Source organism: Siniperca chuatsi, linkage group LG15 (genome assembly GCF_020085105.1).
Source record: "Siniperca chuatsi isolate FFG_IHB_CAS linkage group LG15, ASM2008510v1, whole genome shotgun sequence".
Taxonomy (NCBI): domain Eukaryota; kingdom Metazoa; phylum Chordata; class Actinopteri; order Centrarchiformes; family Sinipercidae; genus Siniperca; species Siniperca chuatsi.
In genome coordinates this window covers 11,808,595-11,835,076 of record NC_058056.1, presented here as the reverse complement: position 1 = coordinate 11,835,076, position 26,482 = coordinate 11,808,595, and the positions used below count along the sequence as shown (strand labels likewise).

The window sequence follows — 26,482 nt, the reverse complement described above, 5'->3', positions numbered from 1 at the left end:
CCAACTTGCATTACCCTGCCCACAGATCTCTGCATGGTACCACCACACACACACACACGCACACACACAAACACACACACACACGCACACACACACAGTGTCTATAACCTCAGTGAGTTCACTTACATAGCATTTTGGTGTATTTGTGTCATTATTGTCTTACAGCGTTGTTGTGTTTATTTTTTATCACTGTCATTACCTACATGGTATTTTTCTGAAACTGTATCCTTTCTGCAGCAAACAAAGGGACCACATAATGTCAGTTAGGGATTGTCTTTCAGTCCAAGTCCTTCGTCACTGTGTGTTTATGCTGATATGTTGGTGTGGAACCAAATTGTAGGAAACGTGTGGCCACCCTGAACCCTGAGCTATTTGGTCTCATTATATATATTTCTTGTAAATTCTCTGTCAGTACAAAAATAAGTCTGCTGTGAAAGAGGAGAATACTTCCCTTAAGATGGGAAATCTTTCATTGATGCCTGATGACTCCCACATAGCTCTCCTAAAAAGCTCTCCTCAGACTGTCCCTGGTCTCAAACCTCCTCAAGTGGTGGAATTGAGTTTTTCCAGTTTATATCTTGGTGGCCTCATCATCCATCACAGTACATTTCTTGTACACTGAGTATTTGCACATAAGTGTGCAGAGCTGTAGCCCAGACATGGTTGCTTAAGTCTGCTCTTGAGTAGCAGTGCTCTCCTTTGTTTGATAATGCCCAGAGAAGACAGCCAACGCCCTAAATGATGCTTGCAGGTGCTGTACAGTAACACCAGTTGTCACACTGCTAAACACTTGCCATTTAGTTACAGAGTCACTTTAAGTGTGGTTTAAAAACTGTTATTGCCAAAACTGGCTGTTACTGTGAAGGCTATTCTGGTGATCTCAGCAGGAAGACTGGAACAGATCCAAAACATCCTTCTTTTCCCCAAAAAAGGACAATATTAACCTTGTTAATCTGTCATTTCCATCTTGCAGAGACTAACCACATTCAGCCTGAGCTTAACCTTGCTCACTGTCAGCTTAGTCATGCCATGCTTAACCCAGCAGCTCAGGCTAAGATGTGAATGGCCTCCTGGTTAAACTGAGCCAGTCCTAATTCAAACAAAGGTGGCTGCCTGTATCACTGCCACTCCCTCTTGGCTTTGCCTTATCCCCTTGAGACACTGGAGTCTGCTCCGTCATCTTCCCTGTGTGACTCACCGCAGTCAAAGTTACTGTTCCTGGAGACCCCTCCCCTGTCCCCCGTCACTGCCTGCGAAATTCACAATGTTCATATTTGCCAGAGTAGATAAGGGTGTGATTACACTTGAGCATAAAATCAGTATTGTGAGTTTACCATAAGATTTGTTACGCACAGAGGGCTGCTGTACTCTTTAGTTGGATTCTGAATTTGAATCAAATAGTATTCTAACCTACTTTTTCTGAAATGTTTGAACCTAATTCATTACCACATGGGTGCTGTTTGTCACAGAAAACAATTATTTCAGAGTCAGTATAGTTCTCTGAATTGTCTTGTGGAGTAAATCCCAGCTGAAAGGCATAATGTTTAAAACAAATACTGAGAATTATTTGCACTTCCTCTTTGACATAGATCAGTTGAGTGTGTGTACGTGCTTCAGATACTTGGACTTAAAGTAATTTTCATATAGAACATGAGCTGCTTTCCCTCTTTCTTGTACACACCAGTTTGTCAAAGAAACTTACATTAGAGCCCAGTGTAAGATGGAGATCTTACATATATTCATGGATTTGGGTTTGGATTTGCTCAGAAAGCTACGTTATGTGCTTTGCTTTAGGCAAGGCAGGTGTCAGTGCTTTGCTTTGCTTTAACTCTGTTTACCTGCCTGCATAAAAGTGGAGAGGAGACCCACATTTGCACTGGAATTTAAGTCCCAAGCTCCAGGACATATAGCTGTCAAAAGTACACAATCAATAAACAACATTTCCAGATATGCTGAGTGCTGACAGTGTATAAACTATTATCAACCCCAGTTTACTTCATGCTGATGTGTACACACTGCTGTCAATGTCAGATAATCAGTCAGTGCTGCAGGTATTGACACACTGGGTAGAGGTTTGCTGTGTTTGAGCAGTACCTCCTGTCCAATGTGAAAGCCTGGCGTCTTTTGTAAAGGATAAGTAAACAGCATGTTGGAACACATGCCTGCTCCGGCAGGAAAGGGGCTGGGCTGGAAAACCACAGCAGGTTTAATGTGTGGGAGAGAGAGAGAGATGGAGAGAGAACATACAACTTTTTTGTTTGTAAATCAGCTTAGGGCATATAACTTGAACATGATCTTTATGATAATATGATACACCCTGATGTGGTATAGTGTAGGCAATGCTGGCAAAGGTTTTTAGCTAGGTTTGTGCTACAAATCCTAAAAAAAAATCTGATTTTAAATTTGTCTTTTGTGCCTATAGTTTGTGTATCAACTTTTATGAATTGAGAGGTGTGGTTAAGGGTTAAGTGATTGCTGGGACAATGAAGCAACTCTGTAACTAAGATGTCGGCATTGGTGCTTTAGCTGTGAAGAGAGATTGTGAGAGCTTATTTGCTAGAGAGGATTGTGACAGTAGCTTTTTACCTAGATAAACCCAAGGAATGTGACATTTTATTTAGTAAATCTCAATACAAATTGTATAAAAGTAGACGTCATCAAACAAAAAAACAGACATTTTTAGAGCATTGACAGTTTTAAAGAACACTCCACTGTGTGCGTCACCTCATTACATTTGTTTGCAAAACTGAAAATTGCAGGTTGTCATGTGTAACCACAGCAATGGTGGCCTGAGTGAACTCCTTGTGACCAGATTGCATAGCAGTCTGCCGGGTGGTCCTCCGCCGTGTCCCAGGGTTCTTAGCATTACTCTGGTCCCCCGTAATGGAAATAATACGAGGAGTTGTTGCACTCCCAGCAGCCCTTGGGCTGTAAATGAATGAACCATCCCCCTCTTCGTCCGAGAGTGGCGTCTGATTATTGGTGACTGTAGCCAATACAGATGCACGGTCTTAGTCATGCCCAAATGACTGTAATTTGGAGTTGGAGAAACACAGGGCTTAGTGCAGGGAGAGGCCTTGTACTTTTCTCCAGAGAAGATGGATGGTCTTTCTTGTTATTGGCCTTTCACTACAACTCACTCCTTACGTCTACTCCATATACACTGTGCCACTTCAGTTGTGCTACAGTGAATAACAAGTTTACCATGGCTACATTATGATAACAAACTGCATCAAAACGCCCACATTTGTATAAAGTTTAGAATTAGCATTCAAGTACTTCAAGTACTCATCTTAAGCCTCTCATATGGGACTGCATACTCCTGTCATGAGTGTGGAGTGTGCAAACCAATCAAACCAGATTTAACTCTACTTTTTAGCCATACTAGCGGCATTGTTGAGACAAAAATATCTCAACAACTATCACAAAACTTTGTACAGAAATTCATGGTGCCCAGAGGATGAACCCTAATCTCTTTGGTGACCTTTCCTCTACTAATTTTACTTTGTCCAATACTTGGTTTAATATATATATAATATACCTGCTAAACACCAGCATGTTAGAATTGTCATTGTGAGCATGTTAGCATGCTGACATTAGCATTTAGCATCGCTGTGCCTAAGTAGGCTTACAGCCTCACAGAGCCGCTTGCATGGCTATAGACTTTAGTATCTACTTCAAGTACACAGTGAAAACCACCGCCTGCCTTGGAAACTACACTCAGTTGCCAGTTCATTAGGTACACCTTGCCAAAACTAATGCAGCCTAACACAACAGTCCTGCAAAATCCTCCCTTTTTTGTTCTGTTTCAGAGAGGTGTTGATTAAACTTTATGATCATTTTGGAGGATTTAATATGTGGTGCTAGTGCATTACATAGAGAGGTGTTTCTGTTATTTACCCTCATTGATTTAAATGGGGTGGACAAAATAATAGTCAGTATAATGCAACGCAGTTCAACAGCACCACCACCACAAACTACAGCCTCCAAAATGACCATAAAGTTGACACCTCTCTAAAATAGTTTCAACAGAAACTAAACATTATAACCTCCATGAAGGGATGATTTATTGCAGGACTGTTGTATTAGACTACATTAGTGTTAGCTAGGTGTACTTAATAAACTGGCTACTGTATATTCCCCGTGTCTTCTGTACTCCAGCTGTGAGATTCTGACATTGTCAAGATTTGACTGATAAAAGGTTAATTTATGATCAGTGTACAGTATGTAAGGCATCTGGCTTTAAAAAGTGCACATCTGCTCGAAAATTTTCCATGTGATACATCCAAACCTCTAACTTCTCATCACAACTGCCCCTCTGCATTACACAGAGCTGTGATGATAAGGAGCGGTTTGGAAAAGTCTTGTTTGTAATCCCCAGAGAACATGACATAGGTTTCTGTGTTTCATTTTCATGTCTAGTCTGGGGGCAGGAAAGTATTCCTAGAGTTGTGTTACTGAGAGATGTTTGGTTATATTGCTCACACATTGCTTGTACTAAAATCTGTCTGCCTTGTTTTTCATGCATGACCATGAAGCAACATAGCAACCAAAAACTTTTCATGAGCTTTCTGACTCCACTCCGCTCCTACCTTCCTTCAGTCTTTGTGTGCTTATATACAAGATATGACTCCTGTCATCTTAAGAGCCTGATCCTACTTTTAACCTGTGATTTGGAGATAAGTATCTAATAAAGTACGCAGCTGGAAGAAGCCTAGTGTAAGCTACAGATCCCCAGGAGCAATGCTGGGAAACCTGCCTCAAAGTAGAGCAGTTTAGCAAGGTGGAGGAAGGAGGCTGAGAGAAGGCGATGAGGTCATTCTACTGAGAATGAAAAAATAAAAATAAGATGAAGGAAGACAATGAAACATAACAAGGAACATACAACAGAAACTACATTTATATATGAATGGACACTGTTTGTTAAAAATGCCCCCGATGCACATTGGTGTCTGTTTATTTTTCTATTCTCCAGCTCTTCCTAGTGTGCCGTTGTGCCTGTGTATACAAGTGCATGAGCCTACGGGTGCGGCTTTGTGAATTATGACTCCATGTTATGGAATGAAGGGAGCGGTGCCAGGTCTTTCTTTGTGGAACTGTGAAGTTTGGTTTAGAGGCAGGAGGGGGTCTGTGTAGGCTGAGCATGTGGGCTGAATGAGCAGTGCCCACGGAGACGCACAAACACAAACATATACACACACATACCAATTGGGGTGGTCTAAAAAAACTTTGCAACTATGGACACTTTTCTGATGCTGTATATATTTGCAGTACAACTGGATTCATCAGACTGCTGGTTTTGTACACGTTACATTACTGACAAGCATTTTCCAAAGCATACCTAAAGTTTTTACTTTATTTAAAAAACAATTTTTTCTCAAGATGAAAATCACCTTACCAAGACTTGAAACCTGTTTGGCATAGGTAATGACTTTTGTGGTGCATTCAAGGAAGCACCAATGTCCAGTACATCAGCTGCGGAAAAGCGTGAGAACAGTGAGCTATGTTGATGGGTAATCAGAGCTGGAAGGCAGACAGTAATCAGATATGGTAATTGTTGTAAGAACGCAGCTTCTTGAGTTAAAAAGGTTTCTTTGCAGCAGCCAACTCTCAAATATCATATGTTGAGATTTCCTTCAACAGAAGCAAGGTTAATTTTCATAACAGCCCCTGCTTGCAACTGCACACAGTGACAGGGTAACTTTGACAAGTAATAAAAATAAAGTTGACATTTTGTCTCCTTTTTCAAAATTCGCTGTAAAGCAAGTTTCAGGTATCCGTAAGTTGATTTTAACACAGTGCTGGCATTAATTAATACCAGGAAGGTTAGAAATCAATTTAAAAAATCTGGTATGGTCCTTTGATTATTACCTCTCCTTGAGTGCCAACACATGTATAACCTGGACGATGATGACTAAAATAGGATTTCTGCCCCCCCTCTCTTCTTTTTCTTTTTTCAGGGAGTAGCTCCCGTGTGAGGTGGAATGTCAAACCGTGACTCGATGGGGTTTGGGGAACTGATTCCCCAGGATGTGGTTGATATTTTTGCCCAGGAGAAGCACAGCAAAAGGGGCCGGAAGAAGCGCAGTCACTCCCTGGGCCGGGCCTTGGGCTGGCTGAAGGGCAAGAAGAGGAAGGATCTTGGCGCTAAGGGGCAGCTGGGTCTAGGTCCTGCACTTGACTTGGCCTTGGATGGACACCTTGCTGGTCATCAGGGAGGACACAAGGGAGGACACAAGGGAGGACACAAGTCAGGGAGGCAGGCTCATCCCCAAGGTAACGGCCATGGTAAGAGCCTACAGGATGCTCGACAGCCATTTTATCCCCTTTTAGTATTTTATAAGGGTGTTTGCATCTTAACAGTTGTTCAGTGGTGTAGTTGACAGTACACTACATGCTGTTAATTATCCATTGTAAAAGAATGACCTGGAAAGTAGACTGAACATTTCCAAAAAGTTACTGTATATGAATTTCCACCACAAGACAAAGGAGCGTATCACCAGGTTTGCATGTGTTAGACCAACTACAATTTGCCTGTATTTTACAATATATTAAATAAAAAACCCAAAGTAAAACAACATTTCTTTTAGCACACCAATTTAGGGTGGCCACCTCGCCAGAAACAAAAACTACTCCCACAATCATTATAAAAGTTAATACACTTTTATGAAATAAAACATTAACCTGTTGGGGGAAAAAGCAGAGGCACTATTTGACACAGCAAATGCCATATATTTAATGAATGTGTCTATTGATTAGGCTGTCCTCTTATACTTTCGTTGATCACTAGATGAGATGTGTCAAGATCTGGCTGGCAAATCACCTCAGCTAAACAGTTATCTGGGGAAAACCCCGATATTTATTTGGAAATGGAACATGAAACCTACCCTCCAGAATTGGAGGGTAGGTTTCATGTTCCATTTCGTGTTCCATTGGTTTCATGTCACCATAAAATGAGAATCAGCTTGCAGAGACTTGAAGCCTGCTTGAGATAGCTAATCCATTACACTGAATGATTTTTTTTTGCCAAATTTATGTTGCCCTTGTGTGGTGATGCAGTTGAAAGCAGGGTCTCTCTCATCAGTTTTCAAACTGGGCTGACCAAATTTACATTATCCTCCTCATGGCGTCTGTGTTTGCTCCCATAATATAACTTCATAATGTTGGACTGACTGAAATTGGCTTGTTTCAGCTTCTCAAATGTGTGATTTTATATCATTGTAAATGAAATATCATTTGGTTTTGGGTTGTTAGATTAAACAAAGAATTTGAAGAATTCACCTTAGCCTCTGGGAATTTGCAATGGGCTATTTTTTCACTATTTTCAAACATTTCTTGTAGTCTTAATGAGGAATTGATAAATGAAATAAATAATCTACAGATTAATCAGAAATAATCATTAGTTACAGCCTTACAAAAGGGCAATTTCAGCAGCTGGCAATCAGTTTCTGGATGTCAGAGCAACCTTGAATGCATCACCAGAGTCTCTGCTTGCAAGTAGTGTAGTGGAGTACAAGATAAGGTACCTTTGACACACACACAAAAACCAAAACATATAAGCGACAAATGATTAAACTGTGATGAATTCCCTATCTCAGTCAAGACCATTCCAGTTGATTAAGGTTTTTTACTGAAAACCAATGGGTGCCTGCAAGCAAGGAAATTACTCTAAAAACTTGTTAATCTAAGAAATATTTGTAATAAGTACATTATTACCAAGTGAAGTAAATTGTTGCTAATGGGCCAGAGCAGTTTAGTATAGTAACAGTGACATCTGAGTAGGAATAAGTTCCTTAAAACCAGTTGAATATGCTGCTCCTTGGCTCCCAGGCATGCTTGTTCAGTGGAGGGATGTTTGAACAGACTGACTTCCTACTCGCCTTCTGACCTCACGCTTGCTTTGTTTGCTGCGAAAAAAAAAAAATCTCTGTCTGTCCTGTTCTGTGATACCATTACTTATCTTACCTGGTCTTCGGGTTACATGGAGGGTGAAGTGCTGCGCTGTGGCTGCTATTCACACGGGACATGCATGGAGCGGATGGTGTATTTTATTTTAACCTTTGTGCAGACACACACATACACCCATATAGTCAACAACTCCAGTAAAAACCCAACTCACACACATAGTGAACGCATAAAAACGTATTATTCACACACTCCCAAGAAAATTGCAGCAACACTCTGACTTTTCCCAGAGCTCTAGGATCTTGTTGGAGCTTGCACATGTGCACTCATATGTCAGCATGTTGAACTCTACAAGTCCTGTTTTTTCTTTGTGAACAGTTTTTTTTTTCAGTTTAGTGTATTGTGAACTGTAAGCACTAACTTTAGTTTTACACCCTCGTTAATCACACCACAATGCAGTCAGACCTGAAACACAAAAACATCAGACCAACTAGCTAAACCTTGTTCTACTGAGTCGGCTTATACAAAAACACAAAAAGTACAAACAGCATTTGGTTTGGGCTGTTTTATGTGTATCTGGCAGTGCTTGTGCAGTCTTGGCTAATTGCTTTACAGACAGAGGAGGCCCCACCTGTTTCTCTTGCTGCGTACTCTCCCAGTGGAAGCCCAGAGCTTGTAGTTCAGCTGGAAGGGTGTCAGTGGATTTCCACGGGATTCAAACTTGTTCAGTCTCACATGGTCAAAATATATCCACAACAGAAGATGAATATGTATAAACATGTTCTCAGTCACATCTTTGGCTTTGGTAGATGATGAATGCATAGACAAGCGCGTCAGCATTGACTGGAAACATGCGTATGTAGACTGCATTACACAATCTTTGACAACTACAACTACATTGTGCTACTTATGGTTAGTTACAGCAGCAGTGTGAAGCTTTTTGGAAGAGAAAGTGAACTGTGAGGACAGATAAGGTATCTCGCCAAGGTTGGCTTAGAGGCTACCTCCCACATCGGGCAGAGGCTGTGAAATCTTCTCCTTCACTTTTCCACCCGTGCACTCAAGAAGAATTACTGAAAAGAGCCAATTTCTGGATTTTTTTTGGAGTTGGAAGTTGAAACCAACCTTTTAATGATTGCTGTGATGGCAGCCACAATGAATATTCTTTTAAATGGTGTACCTGTTGCCTTATGGTTACAGAAATATGTCACTTCAAAGCTGGGGAGTGTTGACTGTAAAGTGTGATTTATGTTAATTAACATATGCTGCTATTGAGCCTTCTGCAATCAACGTGTTATGTATGGAATGCAGATTGTTGGTGCTGGCAACAACCACAGCAAACTCCTCACCAGACGCTTCCTCTGATTAGAGAAGGAGCTCAGCAATTCCCAAAATGCATCCAGAGGAGGTTTATTGCAGGAACAGGACATGGTGCAGTGTAACACACTTGCCCAGAAAATTGAATACCTCCAGCTGAGCCCCTGATGATGATCTGCATTGATGCCAGAGGGGCCTCCTGCCCACTAAATGCCTGGTATGGTAGGCACAATGCCAGTTAATTAAAAGCCATGCCAGGACCGTTACAGTGAGTGAGGAACAAGGGGTTCTGTTTTTCATGACCCCTCCACTCACACTGTTCCTCACACTGAGACACTGGTATCCATAGATGATCACATGGAGTATGTGTACGTATGAGACTAGTATGAACGCCTGAGTATCAAACCTCAGTTCTTTTTCGCACGACCCTTCTCCAGTACACCATGCTGGATTTGCCAAATGTTTCTAGCTATCTCTTTTTCATCAGGGTGGTCTTAGGTTGCTTCTGGTTTCCTTGCAGTACATACAGTCTTAGGATCAGCTGGTCAGTCATGTGACTTATAAATCACCATAGATACGAGGTATACAGAACGACATTTACATCATCTTTTTAAAAATAGTTTTCACAAAATACCAGATTTACTCTTAGTGGATACTGAAATTACAAGAGGAGTATATATATCATCATAAAAACAAAGTAGACAATATCAGAGCTGAAACGATTAGTTCATTAATCGATTTGTTGATTGACAGAAAAGTAATCTGCAACTGTTTTGATAATCGATTAATACTTAAGCAAAATGTTAAGCAAAAAAACCAAACCTTCCCTAGTTCTAGCTTCTAAATTGTAAGGATTTTTCTGCTTCTCTTTTTCAAATATGACGGTAAACTGAATATCTTAAACAAAACAAACAAGCTCTCTGATATCACCTTGAGCTTTAGGAAATTTCGATGGGCATTTTTCACAATTTTCTGACATTTTATATACCAAATGATTCGTCAAATGAAAAAATATCAGCACATTATTCGATAATGAAAATAATTGTTTGTTGCAGCTCCAATATTACAACCAGCTTTTTGTTTGTTGTGTTTTTACAAAATAAAATGTTTTATTTGACCCAGCAATACAAAGCAGCATATTCTGTATTCTTTCAAACTCTTTTTGCAAACACATTTTTCAAAACACAGTGTACTCAAATCTTTTTCATCTCTCAATACTTATGGATAACCCAACAGTAACTTTGAAGTTAATCTACAGTTGACCGTAACACATCTCTCCTTTAACTAAAGTTCATATTGTTTTCAAAAATTCCTGTTTTTCTAGAGCAAATGTATAATCTCAAAAATCTCTTCTTATTCTTTGATCAGATATTTATTTCCTGGTTTTAGACTGAATTATAGACCATTTTATTTAGTTATGTTAGTTAAGTTAGGTAAACAACATTTAACAATTGAGAACTTTAGTTAAGAAAAATGTTTTTTGTAGAAAGCCATGTTTATATTTATCAAAGTAAGGCACAAAAAAGTATAGTTTTGGTAAAACTCAGCTATCATATCGGTACTAGTACTGAAAATCTTCAATGAATACGCAGCCCTACTGGTATGTGCTGGATTTCATGTGATAGGTCCTGACCTGCTATTAACACATCAGACAATTTAAACTCCCCATGTGTCTGCTTTTCAGTTTCATTTAAGGATGACAATGCAGGTTGACTTAGAGTCTCTGTTAGGGTAAGCATTCAAACCCTGTATAGGGTTACTTTACCCTTTGCTCTTTCAGGAATGCATTTTTGTAAACAAGGCCCATGGAGTTTGACCAGAGAGGGAACTGCACAGAAGCAGCTTTTGGAGCGATAAACTCTGGCCTCCTGGACCTTTCAGTGTGATAAACCCATTAACCCTGCATTGTGTTCTCTGATTACCTGGACAATGTTTCATCCTTCCATTTGTCTAATTCCTGACACTGTTAATATCCATCTTTGGAAATAAGGTGATGAGAAGACTGATTAGGTCACACAGGCCTACCAAGGTTCACTCAGAAGGTCACCTATTCGATCGAAACACTCCCCCAGAGATTCCTCACATTCCTGAGCTTTATAAAGATATTGCTTTGAGGAAGCTAGAAATAGGTAGCCCTTTGTGTGTGTGAGTGTATGTTTGCCATACATGCCAGGTGAGCCGTTTTATTTGACTTGGTGAATATTTTGTTATAGACACTGCTTAATTTAAGAGAGATTGTTAAGTTTAAGTGTATTTATCTATTGTTTAGCTGTATTTTCTGCAAGTTCATCATGTCAGTTAAAGGTGCTTTGTGTGGGTTTGGGCACTGATAAACCATTGCCACATCAGTATTGATACAGTTGTATAAAAGATTTGCAGCTGTTACGGGTTCATCACCAGGTTAGTTTGTGTGTGAAATCTGCTACGTTGTATAAAAGGCACAACGGCAGATTGCATTATAGCATAAATCAGGGAAAAAGTTAATTTTCATGGAAAGTAGAGCTCAAGATTTCAGCTTTGGGATGGCAGATAATAGAAGAAGTAAAAGACTGATGGAAAAAGAACTTACAACACATTGTTTATTTAGGGAAGTGAAAGAAAAAACAATCAAAACACCACCATAGAGGTGACAGGGCAAGTTACAGTGTCCTTATTTAGATTCAAATATTAATTTGTAACATATGTTAATTGTAGGCTACACACTACAGTGAGCAGTGAAATACACACAGGAACTTTGGTGATTATGGGAAATGTGGTTCTTTTTTTTTGAAAAACACTAGAGACAGAGGCCAAAGACAACATCAACCACCATCAATGAATTGAAAACTGTAAATGTACAACAAATTTACCTTTAATATTGTTTGCAGCACTGTAGTTTTGTGTGTTTGTGGGACACAGGATGTCTTATTGAAGTTGTGTTGTGATGATGACATAATTAAGGGCAGGAGAACAGGTTTGAGAAAACCGACATCTGATACAGTTTCAGTTTCTTCCTCTCATGGCGGGAAGTAATCAACCAGCCTATCTTTTTATACACTATCACTATCACCTCAGGGAGGTGATAGAGGACTTGCAGCCCAATTGGAAGAAATAAAAAAACCCTGGATAAATCTCGTGTTAAAAAATATGGCAGAAGGTTGGTCATGTGGAATCCACAATATGTTAAAACCTTTCAGATGGTGTGCCTACAATACAGAATGGAAAGGACTTACAACCTATCTCTCAGTGACTCAGTGACTAAGATCCAAAAAGACAAATTTGAAATAAATGGATCAAATTTGTAACCTCAATGCGAGCAGACTTGTATGACTCCTCCAACGTTTCATGCTCCTTTCCTCTTGATGGGAATAATAGAAATGTAAGCTCCCTTGGTTCTAATGTATATAGTTACATTTTTAATAGAGTGTGAGATGGGCATATGTAAGAACATTAAACACAAAAATTGCTGGCAGATTGAAGTAGAAGTACACACATATATGTAGGTTGTTTACATGTGGGTATGCGGGTGAATATAAATGTGTATGTGTAGATGTGTAGATATAGGGTAGATATGGATATATACTTCTGGAAGTGAAGATGGAGGACTGAAAGTTTTCCTGAGGACTGAGTTACGGCCGTCTGTGAAAGTACTGCGGCTTTTAAAAACCTCTTTCTGTGCAAATACATACAGTATACATGTATGTAAAAAAAAAAAAAATCACAAAGGTTCTGTACGCTCTGCGATATTGCCATTTAAAAAAAAATATATATATTTATATAATATCTGAAAATTAAGGTCAGTCTGAAAAGCTGACACAACACAAAGACAAGCACACACTCTGCTTGTGTGTGTTGTGATAATCAAGCTGATGCTGACATCGTGGGAATTTCTGTAGATGAGGACTTGACTACCTGTATAGTAAACAGTTGTACAAATGCTTGTTTATAATCACAGGGTTTTATGGACATTTACTAGGATTTTGTTTCAATAGGTGAAGAGTTGCCACGCCCAAATGGCAGAGGATATCATATTTAGGTAACTCGAATGGTAAGAGAAGTTTACTAAGTGCCTGTTTGCCCTCTAGTCCCAACTGAATAATGTGCTCCAGTTTCATTTAATCAAGTTCTTTTTATTCTTTGCAATCTTCTAATGTTCGGTGTCAGTGTTAACAGACTAAGCAGGACAGCCAAAAGCAACAGTTATTATTTATGAAATCATACATTGTTTCATTGTCAAGATATGCAGATACTTTACTGTGGCTTTGCACCAACTGCACAGGCTATTGTCACGAAAGGAAAATGTTTGCCAACACACTGTGGCTACAGAGAGACTGATAAATGTGTGCTTGGAAAGTTTGGTGAGTCACCAGTCATGACTTTTGTAGTCAAATGAGGCAGTTTTTAAGCAATGGGGCAGACTGTAAAGAGTAGAAATCCACTGTACTACTGGTGAAGATAACTTTTTTGGTTTTACATCACTAGTGTATAGTTTAGTAAAGGTACACACAGTGTTGGTTATTCGTGTAGTTTTCCTCTCCAATAACACACTGTTCTTTCAGGATGTATTCAAGGACTGGAGCTGTGATAAGCCTGCACTCTGCTTGCTTATAATAGAGGGACTTGCCCAGTTTACATCAGCGCAAAGTGATGTTTTAGTGCCCAGGGGTGTTAGAGAGGTGATCTACCATTTCATGCATTCTGTATTTATGTAGAATTAATGGTAAACAAGAGTCTACAGCCACGCTACCAGCTCTGTGAGGCTGTACTTCAGCACAGCGGTGTGTTGAGCTAAATGCTAATATTAGCATGCTGACATGCTCACAATAACAATGTTAACATGCTAAGGTTTAGCAGGTAATGTTTATCATCGTCACTAAATACAAAATACATCATAAACCAAAATATTGGACAACGCTGAAGCAGATGGGAATGTCATTAGTTTTGTAACAAATAAAACAATCTTTCTTTCTCTTTAATTCTGATTTTCTGAACACTTTATAACTTGCTAAGAATTGTACCTTAGGTACACCCAGTCCATTATTTGTGTCTCTACTCACTCTTGTTCTACTAATAAGAATGTGGAGCTCTTTTCTTGCCTATAACACTGTTTATTGTCTGTAATCACATATAGTAGGAGCCTGTAGCAAAGTTGTGCTTACATTAAACAGGAACTAGCAGGCCTGAATATTTGACATTCTCCTGCATAATTTTTTAATGGGATTTGATTTGTTGCTTATGTTTGTTATGTATGTTTGTTGTTGGAGTTTGCTCACTCCTGACCTTTAAGCTGTGAAGTGACAGATGAAGGCTGTTGTGAGGTTCAGGATGTAAACTGATGTAACTATGGTGCAAAATAATGGCCACCTGCAAAATAATAGTAATAGTGTGCATTTGTGTGCATCTGGGGTATATTTTTTGAGGTATCTGATACATGCTGGTTTGCTGGCATACAGGCTGTCTTGTCTGACAGTGAATTAGAGTGTAACCCTGCGTGCCAGGTGATGCAGGTGTATCTGTTACCTGGATTGGTGTCCTTGTCACACCACGATTCTTCCTTCCTTTCTTTCAGCTGTGATGGAGAGGTGGTTATATTTAATTCACTGAAAACCAAGAGCGTGAAAATAGTCAATGGAGCACACAAACTTTGACCAGGATACATTAACACGTGTGTTCAGCATATCGAGACTGTACATACTTGCTTTTAGAGGAACAGTGAGCCTCCAGGCCTTTCCCACTGTCATCACAGTGTGTTCAGTTGGGTTTGTGCTGATTAGAGAGGCTTAAGCACCTGGCAGACAGCACCCTCAGAGCTGGAGAGAATGTCTCTGCATGGCTGTCTGCCTGGCGGTGCAAAACAAGAGAGAGGGGCAAGTTAGGGCAGGGATATAAGGTGTGTGTGGGGTATTTGCATCTGTTTGATTCCCATGAAAAGGTTCTAGGAAGAGTCACATCAGGTAGTGTCAATGTGTATGTATGCGGTGCTCTATCTAAGGCAAGGGTTCCAAATTGTTGCTTTTTATAATCCATTTTATCTATATACAATCTGAAGCTGAATAACTTGTGTTTCGCTCTCCTCTCCTCTCTCTTGTTCCTAGTACTCTGCCCTGCTCGTTTATTAGATGATGCTGCTAGAGATTATATTCATTAGATTATATTAACAGCAACTTCACAAAAAATAATTTGTTGTTCGTCCCTTTTCAAACTTTAGTATCTGTGCTGGAGGTCAATCTTTTTTTAGGCTTAGGAAGAGGCATTTTGGTGTCAGGCAGAGCCGTAGCTATCACTGAGGACAGCGAGGTCAAGTTCTCAGCATTTTTTCTGGGAATTTGGGGATTTTAGCAATCTGGAGGGAGGTTTACATTCTACAATTAAAATAAGGTAACACATGTGGGTATTTTACAGGATGATACCAGTATTTTTAGACAGAATAAAGTTACATTTGACCTCTTTTAGGTCATCAAAAAAATAAATAAGTAAAGGATTCAGTATTCCCCTGCCAGAATTTTAGCCCTGGCAGTGTTGAGAGGGCTTAAAAACAGTCTTTAGACCTTCATGTACAGTAAATATAATTGACAGGAAATGTTATGTTATTGAACATTTAACTGGATAAATTATATAAATAAAATAATTCAAACATTTTAGAGACTCATGAGATTCATGACCTCAGTAGTTCTTAAAGCCTGACTATGGCCCTGGCATCAGGTGTGCCTTGGTAAATCAGACTGCTGTTGGTTGTAGATAAACTGTTTATGTTGAGCAGTTAGTCACAGTTTACTAAATCTTAAATGTGAAAGATAAAGAAAAGTTCTATGCTATGCGCTGATTTTGACGCCTTGCTAGGAAATGAAATGATTACTCTAAAATAAAATATTTTTAATTTGGTTAAAAAAAAACAGAAACTTCCGATACCTCTCAAGTAATTTCTTGGTCTTTCTTTCTAAACCTAAATCGATATATCGGTAGTCATAGCTCAAATGTACAAGGTATTTCCATGGTAGCATATCATGAGCAATCTTCACTGCTGCCTGTGTCACTGGTTGTAATTTGTTTACAGTAGTTGATGACGCAACATATTTCCTGAAGCTTTCTGTCTGTGTTTACTGCCAGAGTATCCATATTTTACCACAACAAACTTGCCAACAGATGTTTGCTCATTTAAAATGTTCTACTTTAAATCCACCATTATTTACATAAAATGTCATCATAATTCCCCCCTTGAGCGGATTTTGTTTAACACATTGTTTTTCCTCACTAGAGGCTGAAGTCTGCAACTTGAATAAACTGATCACGCAGTATCACATCCATTAGATTTAGTATGTTTATCCAAATCCAAGATGTAAACATCAGTTTAGGCTTCATACATAATCACTACCAGCTCGTTAATACTGCCGGCTTCCATGCAATCCACCAGTGACAGATGGTGTCTTTTTAATATGTCAGTGATTAATATGGACACAATTACAATGTACAATGTGATCACAGAACCAGTGATAATATGAGCCCCTCATTAACGTGAAGTCTTGCCCCACCCATCACTCCAGGCCTCTCCAGCCGAGTGTGTACTGTCATGGTAACCAGATAAGTGTTGTCCTAGACTGACTGTACCCTACACATGCATATCAACTTTCTGATTACATCGATCGGTTTAAGCTTCCACTTAAGCAGTGGATCTTGTTGAAATAGTGATCTATTTCTACATGTTACTATGTACTGGTAAGACATGCGATTCATTTCTTTTATTTTCTTTGTAAACTGCTTTTCTCTTGAGTCACTCGGCAGGATCACGACCATGGGAATGTTTTCCATTTGTTCAGATGGCATACATTCCATGTCATGTCTGCTCAGCACACCAGGAAGTTAACAAACCCCTTAGCCGCAAATAAGTCTGAGGTGCCTAAATAGAAAATAAAAAGAAAACAAGATGAAGCAGTAGTCTCAACAACAGAAATTTGACTCAAAAACAAGTTTAAAAAAGTGTTGCTTTTCCAGATCAGAAAATGAATCTCTAAATAGCAGTTCTTGAACTGAGGAATTGAATACCTTCTGTCATCCTCTGTATTCTTGCTGCCTAGTAACAAATCAAATGTAATGTTCTTAGAAACAATAGGGAATATTTTGTGCTGTGGAGCTGCAGGCCTCTTTTTAAACATGTTTTTAATTCTTTTTTATTTAATTCACTTACTCCCCCTTGTGGCAAAACAATAAACTTATGTCTCTTAATGAAGTCTGAGGAACTAAATACATTTTCTGTTACCAGAGTTCCATAGTGAAAACGGTGTACAATCTAACAAAGCAGTGTAGTGTTATTTATCAACAGTGCTAAAGCTGTGGCTCAAGTATGAGGGAGCCACTCATGACGCCCTCATACCTCAAATCCCTGACAACAGCTTTCTTTTCCCTTGTATGTATGATCTCAGTTTGATCCGTCCCCCGACTGACCAATCCAGGGCAAATGTGCCTGCAGATGGGGAGCAACTGTGGGATACTGGGTGTCTTGTTGAGCAGTGAGTGGGGGAGATAGGGATGACAGGAATTAGGTTGCTGAGGATTAGTGTCTGAGCTCTGATTGTCTATTGCTGTAGGGACCTTCTCCGCTCCGCATGGACCTGAACTGACAACAACAACTTCATCAAAAACAAGCAAGATTATCATCCTGTCTTGATCTTTCCAGGATGTTTTTTGAACCGATGGACTGCAGACTGCACCTTTTTAGATCTAATTCTTCCTCCTCTTTCTTTAACATAACTCGAGCATAGTTTTGGTGTACTTTTGGATTACTTTACGAGAGAACATGGTAGTCCTTCTGACTAACAACTCCAGTATTAATTTCTACTGCTTTCCAACAGTATTCAAGAGGAAAGGTGAGTGAAAGCAGCACATGCCAATTGTTTGTAATGACTCAAATCAATTGCTCCTAATTGAAATTGCTATTCAAGTATGACCAGTACAAGCTCGATCAACTGGCTCACTTAAGACAGGCAATAAAGTAATTAAAAGTGTGGTCATTCACTATCGCTGTAGGCCATAAAAACTAATATTAGTTTGAAATGTGTACTCTCCTGATATATAATGTGCTGTGATTTATAGCCTCACTTTAGCAACTAATACTTGCTCTAAATTGCAGGAAAATGAAAAAAGGAATATTGTATATTTATAGATAATTGCTTATTGGGTACCAGAGAGCACCTTTAATGCTGTTACAGAAGAGACAGTGGTAATAATTAGTAGTGATCACTGAGCACATGACTGTCAAGGCTAATTCCAGCATGGTCTTACAGTGACAGTGCGGCCAGTGGAGTACAGTAGGTGGCTAAATGTGTAGCAGCTGTTGCCATTACATAAAAGTGTCTTAGCCGGTTGTTTATCCCAGACTGTGGCCTGGAAGCATGAGGCAACCACATGGATCACAGAGGTGAATCACATGCCAGTTGGTCAGCAAACATAAAACTACTGTAACATTAGTTTTTGTCTTTTATCTTGGATTTATCAAGTTTCATACTTTAATTTTTGTTAAAAAAACAACTATAACATCAAAACCAGCCAACTTGATTTTGTACCGTTTTTGCAGTTCACATACAGTATGACTTAATACAATTTGTATCACAAAGCAAATTGTAATTTTTTTGGATGTCACCCATGGTTCATGACATGGTATTTCAGGTATTTTATTAGTTAATTAGTTAGTTAATGAAATACTGAACTGATGTACTAAGCATGCAACAAGATGTGACAGCAATTTAATTAGTGTCCCTCTCACTGTCTGATTAAATGATACTTAGGCTAGAAGAAAATACTGATCATACGTTGCTGACAGTATGTTTTTGATGTGATAATCCCATCTTAAAAGTCATCAGTCACTGGAGTTTAATCCTGCTTGAGTGGAACTGGAGTTCAGCCTTTTTAACAGCCTTTTTAATTCACACTCTCACACTCATGTATTACCTCTCAAACATATTTACTGTTTAAATGTTCCTTGCAGACACCTGAATGCTCTCATTCTGTCTATATGGCCCCCCTATCTGCTGTTACAGTAACACAGAGCTTTGAGTTGATCCAGGCTGATCCCCTCTCCCCTCTCTCTACTTCAAGCTGTCCCAAAGCGAGATGATGATGACAAGACCCCGGCACCCCCGTTGCTCCAGGAGAACGTGTTCATCGAGGCCAGCAGGCCCAAGTACCTGGAGAACCTTCACACAGAGGCCCTGGAAGGATTGAAAATGATGCAGCAGGAAGGTACAAAACACTCTTACAGTCTGTGCACTAAATTAGAGGTGTCCCATGCCAACATGTTGCATACTGTCTGGATATTACTCAAGAGGATGTGCACCAGAGGATATAATCACTGCTAAGAATTTTAAATGCCATTATAAATCTGCAGAGTTAAATGTTACACTCTTTGCAGAAACCAATAATGGAATGGATTACCAGGATAATGAAAGCACAATTGTAAGTGACACATCACACCCAGAATTGCAGTTTTTTCTCACACTTACTGCAAATGCACAGTTCTTGTATAAGAGATTTTTTCCAAAAGGATTCTGTTTCTCCTTTTGCCAGTCGGCAATGATGGTCCACACAGACGGGGAAGGTGGAGGCTTTATGACAGACAGTACCATTGCTGACACATCTTCTATCGTCTCTGTACAATCATCTGTGTCCACAAGATCTTCCCGCTCTGGTCTCACCAGGCAAGGTAACTTAACCACAAGCATAAATACTATTTATATCCCATTTTGGTCATTATACAACATATGCTGATGCACCCACATAACATGGCAGGTTCAACATTTAATGGGTGAGATGTACAGATTGGATTCAGTTTAAATTGAATTTTTTAAGGATCAAACAATGATGTTTTTCTCTTTTCTCTTATGCCTCTGTCTGCCCAGAATCAACATTCAGGCCCTTGAACTCTGGGAAAAAGTCAGAAAAGGCCAAGACGAGGAGAAAACACAGGAGGACTGTTGTGGGTATCCCACAGCATGTTCAGAGAGAACTGGGTATGCAGCTCATCATTTAAAAGTATTACCTACAAAAGACATCTGTCTGCGAATTACTCTTTAAATTGTATGAGCAACAGTATATTCAGAAATATCATGGTATTAAATATGGTTATGTTACTGTCTTCTATATAGAAAATAATGATGATGTATGGTTTCTTTGCATGTCCATTTCCTTACTTATTAATATGAACTTGCTAATTAGTCCTCCTGTCTTCTTTCAGGGCTGGACAGAGTGGGTTGGACACTGATTCAGAGGTTAGATGAGGAACAGCTTTATAATGGTGAAACTGACAACAGCCCAACCACTGATGGGCCACAGCAGGCAACAGAGTCACAAAGAGGAGCCAGCTCCGGCCTTCAGAACATGAACGTCATCCAGCCCCTCAACAAAAACCATCTCAAGCAGCTTGGTGCCACCCATGCTGGTCATAGGGATGACCTGGCCCTGCTGCACCGACTGGGCCCTGACTTATCAGGTGAGCAGAGGCCTCGATCCCTGGCTGTTCCCTGGATGACCACTGCCAACAGCCTTGAGCAGGAGCAGCCCAGCCCTGTCATGTCCATGTCACCCCAGGCCCCCTACATGTCCAAAATCATTCCCAATGCTGTGCTGCCACCCTCCATCGATGTGGTGGAAATCAGCCGTGGACGGAGTCGCAACAGCGTCCGCACCGTCAGCAAGAGCAGCCTGCTGCTGTCCAGCCCGGCCCCCTCCCGTGCTTCCTCTAGAGCCTCTTCCTACAGAACCACTTCCTCCAGAGCTTCCTCCAGAGCCTCCACCTCTGCCTCCCACTACAACCCTCCTAATATGTCCGACAGCTCTTGTTGGAGCAACTCTGAGTCCTCAGAGACCTTGGTATCTGACTCCTCGACCATCTCCAGCAGCAGCACCCCGAGACAGAAGAGGTCACAAGACGGAGATGCCTCTGCTAAAGAGGACAAAATCAGTGTTCACTCCTCCATCAGCAAGGCTTCAAAATGCACCTCCAATGGCAAGTTTGTTATTAAGGGAGACGAGGTTAAGAAAGAGGGGCCGTTTGTGCGTAGCCTCTCTGTCATGAAGCCCAAGAGGGCTCCTCCTCCTCCAAGCCGCTCCTATTCCCTTCACAATAAGATGAAGCGACGGTCACGTGATCTGGCAGAGGTTAGGGTCATTTCAGGGGAATCTTCTCTCCATAGCATCTTAGCATCAGGTGAGGAAAATGAAAAAAACAAATCAGGATCTTCTCCCATACCCTCCAGAATCATAGACAGCCCTGGATACAATGCTGACACCAGTTCTCTGGATGACTCTACAGGTTCTGTGTCATTCAGTCCCATCGTATCCCAGCTGCAGGCACTAAAGGCAGAGGAAACTGTTTCCAAAGATGCTTCACAAGAGAAGCAGGAACCACTTCAGGAGAATAAGCTAAGCAAAATAGTCTCCCCGTCCAGTGGCTACTCCAGCCAAGATGGCACATCTGCACAGCTTTCTAAACAGCCCCACAGCTCATCTCCAAGGCACAAGAGAGGCATCTCAGCAATGTTTCAAAGATTTTTTCCTGGGTCCACTCATGGTGCTTCAACACAGTCAGAGGCTCCTGAAAACACAAAAACCAAAGAGGATCTCAAGCTCAACACCTCAGTCGATATTGCCAGTGTCAGCCCCTCTGTAAGGACCTTGAGAAAACTCTTCAACATCCCTCCACCACCTAAAGTCCATGCACCTCCACCCCCTCCTCCAGAGGTATGGGCTCACAACAAGCGTACCTTTGAGTTGCTGCTGGGACCACCGGCACCTGATAACATTTACGCCATCATAAAGAAGAATCCAAAGGACAGGAGACAACAGAGACAGCCTCCTAATGCATCTACAGAGGGCTCTGTGAAGAGCTTGGTGATAGAAATAAAACAAAAGAATCCGATTATAACAGTAGAGTCCTATAATGGATCCCTACATGTGCTTGAGACAAAGAAAGTTCAAGAAAGTGTGATTTTGAATGCAGAGATTCACAAAGAGGACAATGAGAGAGTGGCTGATGTTGATATGAAAGGAAAGAGCAAAGAGACAGAAGTTGAGAAAGTAAGAGTAAGTGACATATTAAATGGGATGTTAGTGAAGGCTGTAGAGAAACGTGAAGTAAGGCTGGCAGCAGTGAGAGAAGAAGAAGCCAAAAAGACATCCACACAAGCTACAGAGGTAAAGACTAATATGGACATGTTACCTGCCATTTCATTGGTACGCATTCCTCCATCTCCCTCTCCTCCTTCAGTACATCATCCTCCACAACCCCCCACCAAACAGACCACAGAGGTTGCTTCTGTCCCATCACTAAAAGTTGTTGTATCCCCTGAGTCGTCCTGGCCCCCACCACCTTCACCAATGGGGCTCGGTGGGCCTGATGAGACTGATTTCCCTCTTCCGCCTCCCCCAATGTTTGGTGAGGAGAGTTTAGTTATACCTGTTCAGGTGGCACCAGAAAGGTCCACTCCTGGTGGTGACTCCTCTTGTACAACTACATCTGTCATATCAGTGATGAAAACAGAATGTGTTAGGGTGACCACAGAGGCTGAACCACAGAAGCCCAGTACATCCCAGGGGATCGTACCTCCACCCCTGAGTATCCCACCTCCCCCACCATATATGGCTCCCCCTCCACCACTTGAAGCAGTCTCTCCTCCTACGACTAAAAAATTCTCCCCTCTACCGACACTTAAAGAGGTTTCTCCTCCACCACCACCACCTAAAGAAGTTTCTCCTGTGAGGCCCAAAGAGTCCCCTCCTACTGTGGTTCAAGAAGTCCCCACTACACTTTTTAAAGATGTCTCCCCCACACTGGTTACAGTGATATCTCCTTCACCAGTTAAAGCGGTCTCCCGTCCATTGGTTATCGAGGTCTCCCCTCTGCTTCCTAAAGAAGTCTCCACTATGTCCACTGAAGAGGTTTCTCCTCCATCTTCTCAAGAGAATGCCCGTCAGTCTTCTGAAGAGACAACACCTGTTAGCAAGCTCACTCCACCACAAAGTATTACACCTCCACCACCCCTACCGTCACAATCCCAGTCGTCAGAGCAGGAGATTGATTTTCCACAAGAGAACATCCCATCCGAATCTAATAGCAACCCAGTTTCATCTAACAGTATTCTCACTCCCCCTCAGAGTATTCCACCTCTGCATCCCAAACAGCTTCTCCACCAACCTCAGGTTGTACCCCCGAACACTGATGGTCCTACAACCCAGGAGGCCTCCCCTTCACCACCATCTGAAGTCTCTATCCCACCAGCTCTTGAAAACTCTCCTTCACCAGAAAAGGCTCAAGAACCTGCTCCTTCTCCACCTGGAAACATTCCTTTACCTCCACCTTTACCTGTGCAGGGTCTTGCCAGCATTAAGCACCAGCCTAATCCTGCAAGCACAGAAAACCAAACCTCGGAGCTGACATCTGTCACTGTTGTACAGAAGGAACTCTCTCCCATTGTCACCCCCTCCCTTCTGCAGATGGTCAAGCTGCGGTCCGTCAATAGTAACCCTGAGCCTCCTAAAGCTCAGGAGCAACCAGAGGCTGAGGTCACGATGAGGAATCAGCAGCCCAGTAATCAGGTCCAAACCTCATCTGCCAGTGGTGAGGCTCCTCAGAAGCCCATCAGAAGGTCTTTGATCTTGACTGCTCCCATGTCTCCCACATACACCTCTGAACCTGCCATAGTTACTTCACAACCAGCTCTGCCCAAGTCCCAGTCTCTTGTGGTTCCACCTGCATCTTCATCCACAGTCCTCTCCCCTACGAAAAAGTCTCCTCCTGCCATGACCACCTCTCCTTCCATGAACCTACAAGAGGCCATCCGCCTGAGGACAGCAGCCAGATCAAAAGATGGCCCTGCATCTCGCCTCAGCTTGCACTCACCAACATCACCAATAGACCTCCATAAGTCCCCCTCCAGCACAGCAAGCTTTATCTTCTCCAAGAGCAACAAGAAGGTGGTGATTGAGACCAAGCCGGCGCCGGAGACCATGTCAACTATACAAAAGAACCTGGAGGTTTCCTCTGTAACGAAGGTGGTGAGTGAAGCAGAGTCGGTGCAGAAGGGAGTCAAGGTGCCACCACCTGTTGCAAAGAAACCCAAAACGAAAGGCAAAGAGAATGAGACCAGTGAAGGAACAGAGCAAACTGCAGGACAGGAAGCACTGCAAGAGGATATCAGGGGTAAGAGAGACCATCCACTATAAATAAAACACATCAGAATTAGACTTGAAATGATATGATTCATTTCTTTTGTTTGAATCAAGAAGAGTCTATACAGCCATGCTAGCAGCTCTGTGAAGCTATACTAAGGCACAGCAATCCTTTGAGCTAAATACTAACAGCAGCATGCTAATATGCTTGCACTGACAGTCCTAACATGCTGCCTAATATGCGTCCTATCATTTTGACCGTAATTACGAGCAACTAAGTCAAAAAAAGTCTTCACGTCAGCTTCCAAGTTGTAATTCTGAGTCTGAGATATCTGGAATTTCTGACAGTGACGATACCTCCCACTTGGTGGAAAAAAATTTAACAAACCCCTCCAAATATGTAACACTGCAAAAGTAGCTAATTTAATTTAGCTATTTAAATGAATTAACTACAAGGTTAGTGGTGTCTGGAATAATGTGGGAATGTGAGGTTTCCCACTTCTTTCCATTCTCCTGACATTGTGTGAATGCAGGTTTAGCAGGTGTAATGTTTACCATGATCACCATCTTAGTTTAGCTTGTTAGCATGCTAACATTCACTAATCAGCACTAAAGTGCAGTACATCATAAACCAAAATATTAGACAAATTAAAGAGATGAAAAGTCAGGGGATCACTAAAGTGATTACAATTCATCCTGAGGGGGACATGAATGTTTGTATAAAATTTCATGGCAATCCATCCAATAGTTTCAGTCTGGACCAAAGTGGTGGACCAACCAACCGACATCCCTAGAGCCATGCCATTAGTGTGGCTAAAAATCAGTTTTTATTTTATTGTACAACTTCTTCTGCCCTCCATTAAACTAATTGTCTAATTTCTTCAACCTCAGATGCTACAGAGAAAACAAATGGGACAGCAGGTACTGTTGAAGGAGGAGAGATACCATCAACATGATTGTAAAGACTGAAGGAGACCTGGGAAGGACTTATCAATTACACTGAATTTGCTGCAAGTTGGTCTTTGTGTGTGAGAGACAAGAATCTGGATTTTGATAGATGAGAAATCCTTTGAATTTGATGTTAATGGTGTGGGTCTTAATTTTCTCAAGTACTCATTTTGTATTTAACTAGGAATAAATAAAGCATATATTCTTTTGCCAGAGGGTCTTCTGAGCTTTACCATTGCAAGAGATGGGAATATACCACCCTCTAGTGTCACACAATGATTGTATCACTTATGTCCTGCTGAATCAGAGCTTTTGTCAGTACTCCTAACAATGGGACTTTTGGGCTCTCCTGTAAATATAGCAAAAATGTGTACATTTAACACATCCAGTAATGATGGATCTGTGCTACAGACTTCTGTTCTGTATTGTCTCCAAAAGAGTTTCCACACCAATTATATTTGTTAAAAAATATTAATTATCTTAAGTTATTTTTCTTGTTTTCATGTTTAGAGGGTCTTTACAGACATGTCTTGTTTGCAATGTTGTGTTAAACCCTAATATCATTTAAATCAAGTTTGTTTGTATAGCTCTTAAATCATATCCAAATATATGTTCTTAAAAATCCCACATCATTTTCTATGATTGAAATCTATCTATGTGCATGACCATTATTGTCACAGAAACAATGAGCAGACATGTAAAGCAATGGTAGAATCATTATTTTGGAGCACATTTTCTGCTGCTTTTAGTTACTGATAATGGAGGCATTGCCTTTCCTCACAGTTATGGCTCAAACAGTGGGGTATTTCTGCGTTGAACTATAATATTTCAACCTGGTTTCACAGACTGTAATGTAATAAATGATCATTCATAATGGAAATAAAGATTTATGGACAGATCAAATTGTCCCATTGACTGAGGAGGATCCTTTTCCATCTAAATTTCCTGTTAGTCTGATATTCAGTGTTGCATTTTCCCCTTTCCCCATTTGAATGCAATGCTCTTATTTCAGCCTTCTCTTCTTGAGCCTCAAGTCTGTATGGCACAGTATGATACAAGTATGTAGTTCTAATTGTCACAGGTAATACTGACATGGCTGAACTGATTATGTCAACTACTATGAGCATTCATAATGTTGAAGATCAAATCTTAGAAAAGAAATGGTGTCATGTTATGA

At 40.8% G+C, this 26,482-nt stretch overlaps 1 protein-coding gene across 7 annotated transcripts in view; it reads left to right on the top strand.

The window, feature by feature from the left end:
* The window catches only part of LOC122888998 (uncharacterized protein KIAA1522 homolog), a 29,873-nt gene extending 3,665 nt beyond the window's left edge, over positions 1-26,208 (top strand). For 2 of the 7 annotated variants that reach the window (XM_044223968.1, XM_044223969.1), the window contains exons 2-8: positions 5,961-6,288; positions 19,291-19,434; positions 19,604-19,647; positions 19,759-19,894; positions 20,091-20,201; positions 20,426-24,388; positions 25,249-26,208. In XM_044223968.1, coding sequence (XP_044079903.1) covers positions 5,985-6,288; positions 19,291-19,434; positions 19,604-19,647; positions 19,759-19,894; positions 20,091-20,201; positions 20,426-24,388; positions 25,249-25,313 — 4,767 coding nt within the window. In that variant the 5' untranslated portion in view covers positions 5,961-5,984 and the 3' untranslated portion in view covers positions 25,314-26,208. Of the gene's footprint in view, positions 1-17; positions 37-5,960; positions 6,289-11,372; positions 11,396-17,657; positions 18,063-19,290; positions 19,435-19,603; positions 19,648-19,758; positions 19,895-20,090; positions 20,202-20,425; positions 24,389-25,248 lie in introns of those variants that run through there. The other 5 variants (XM_044223970.1, XM_044223971.1, XM_044223973.1 and 2 more) reach the window with 5 other exon arrangements.
* The last annotated feature ends 274 nt before the right edge of the window (positions 26,209-26,482 follow it).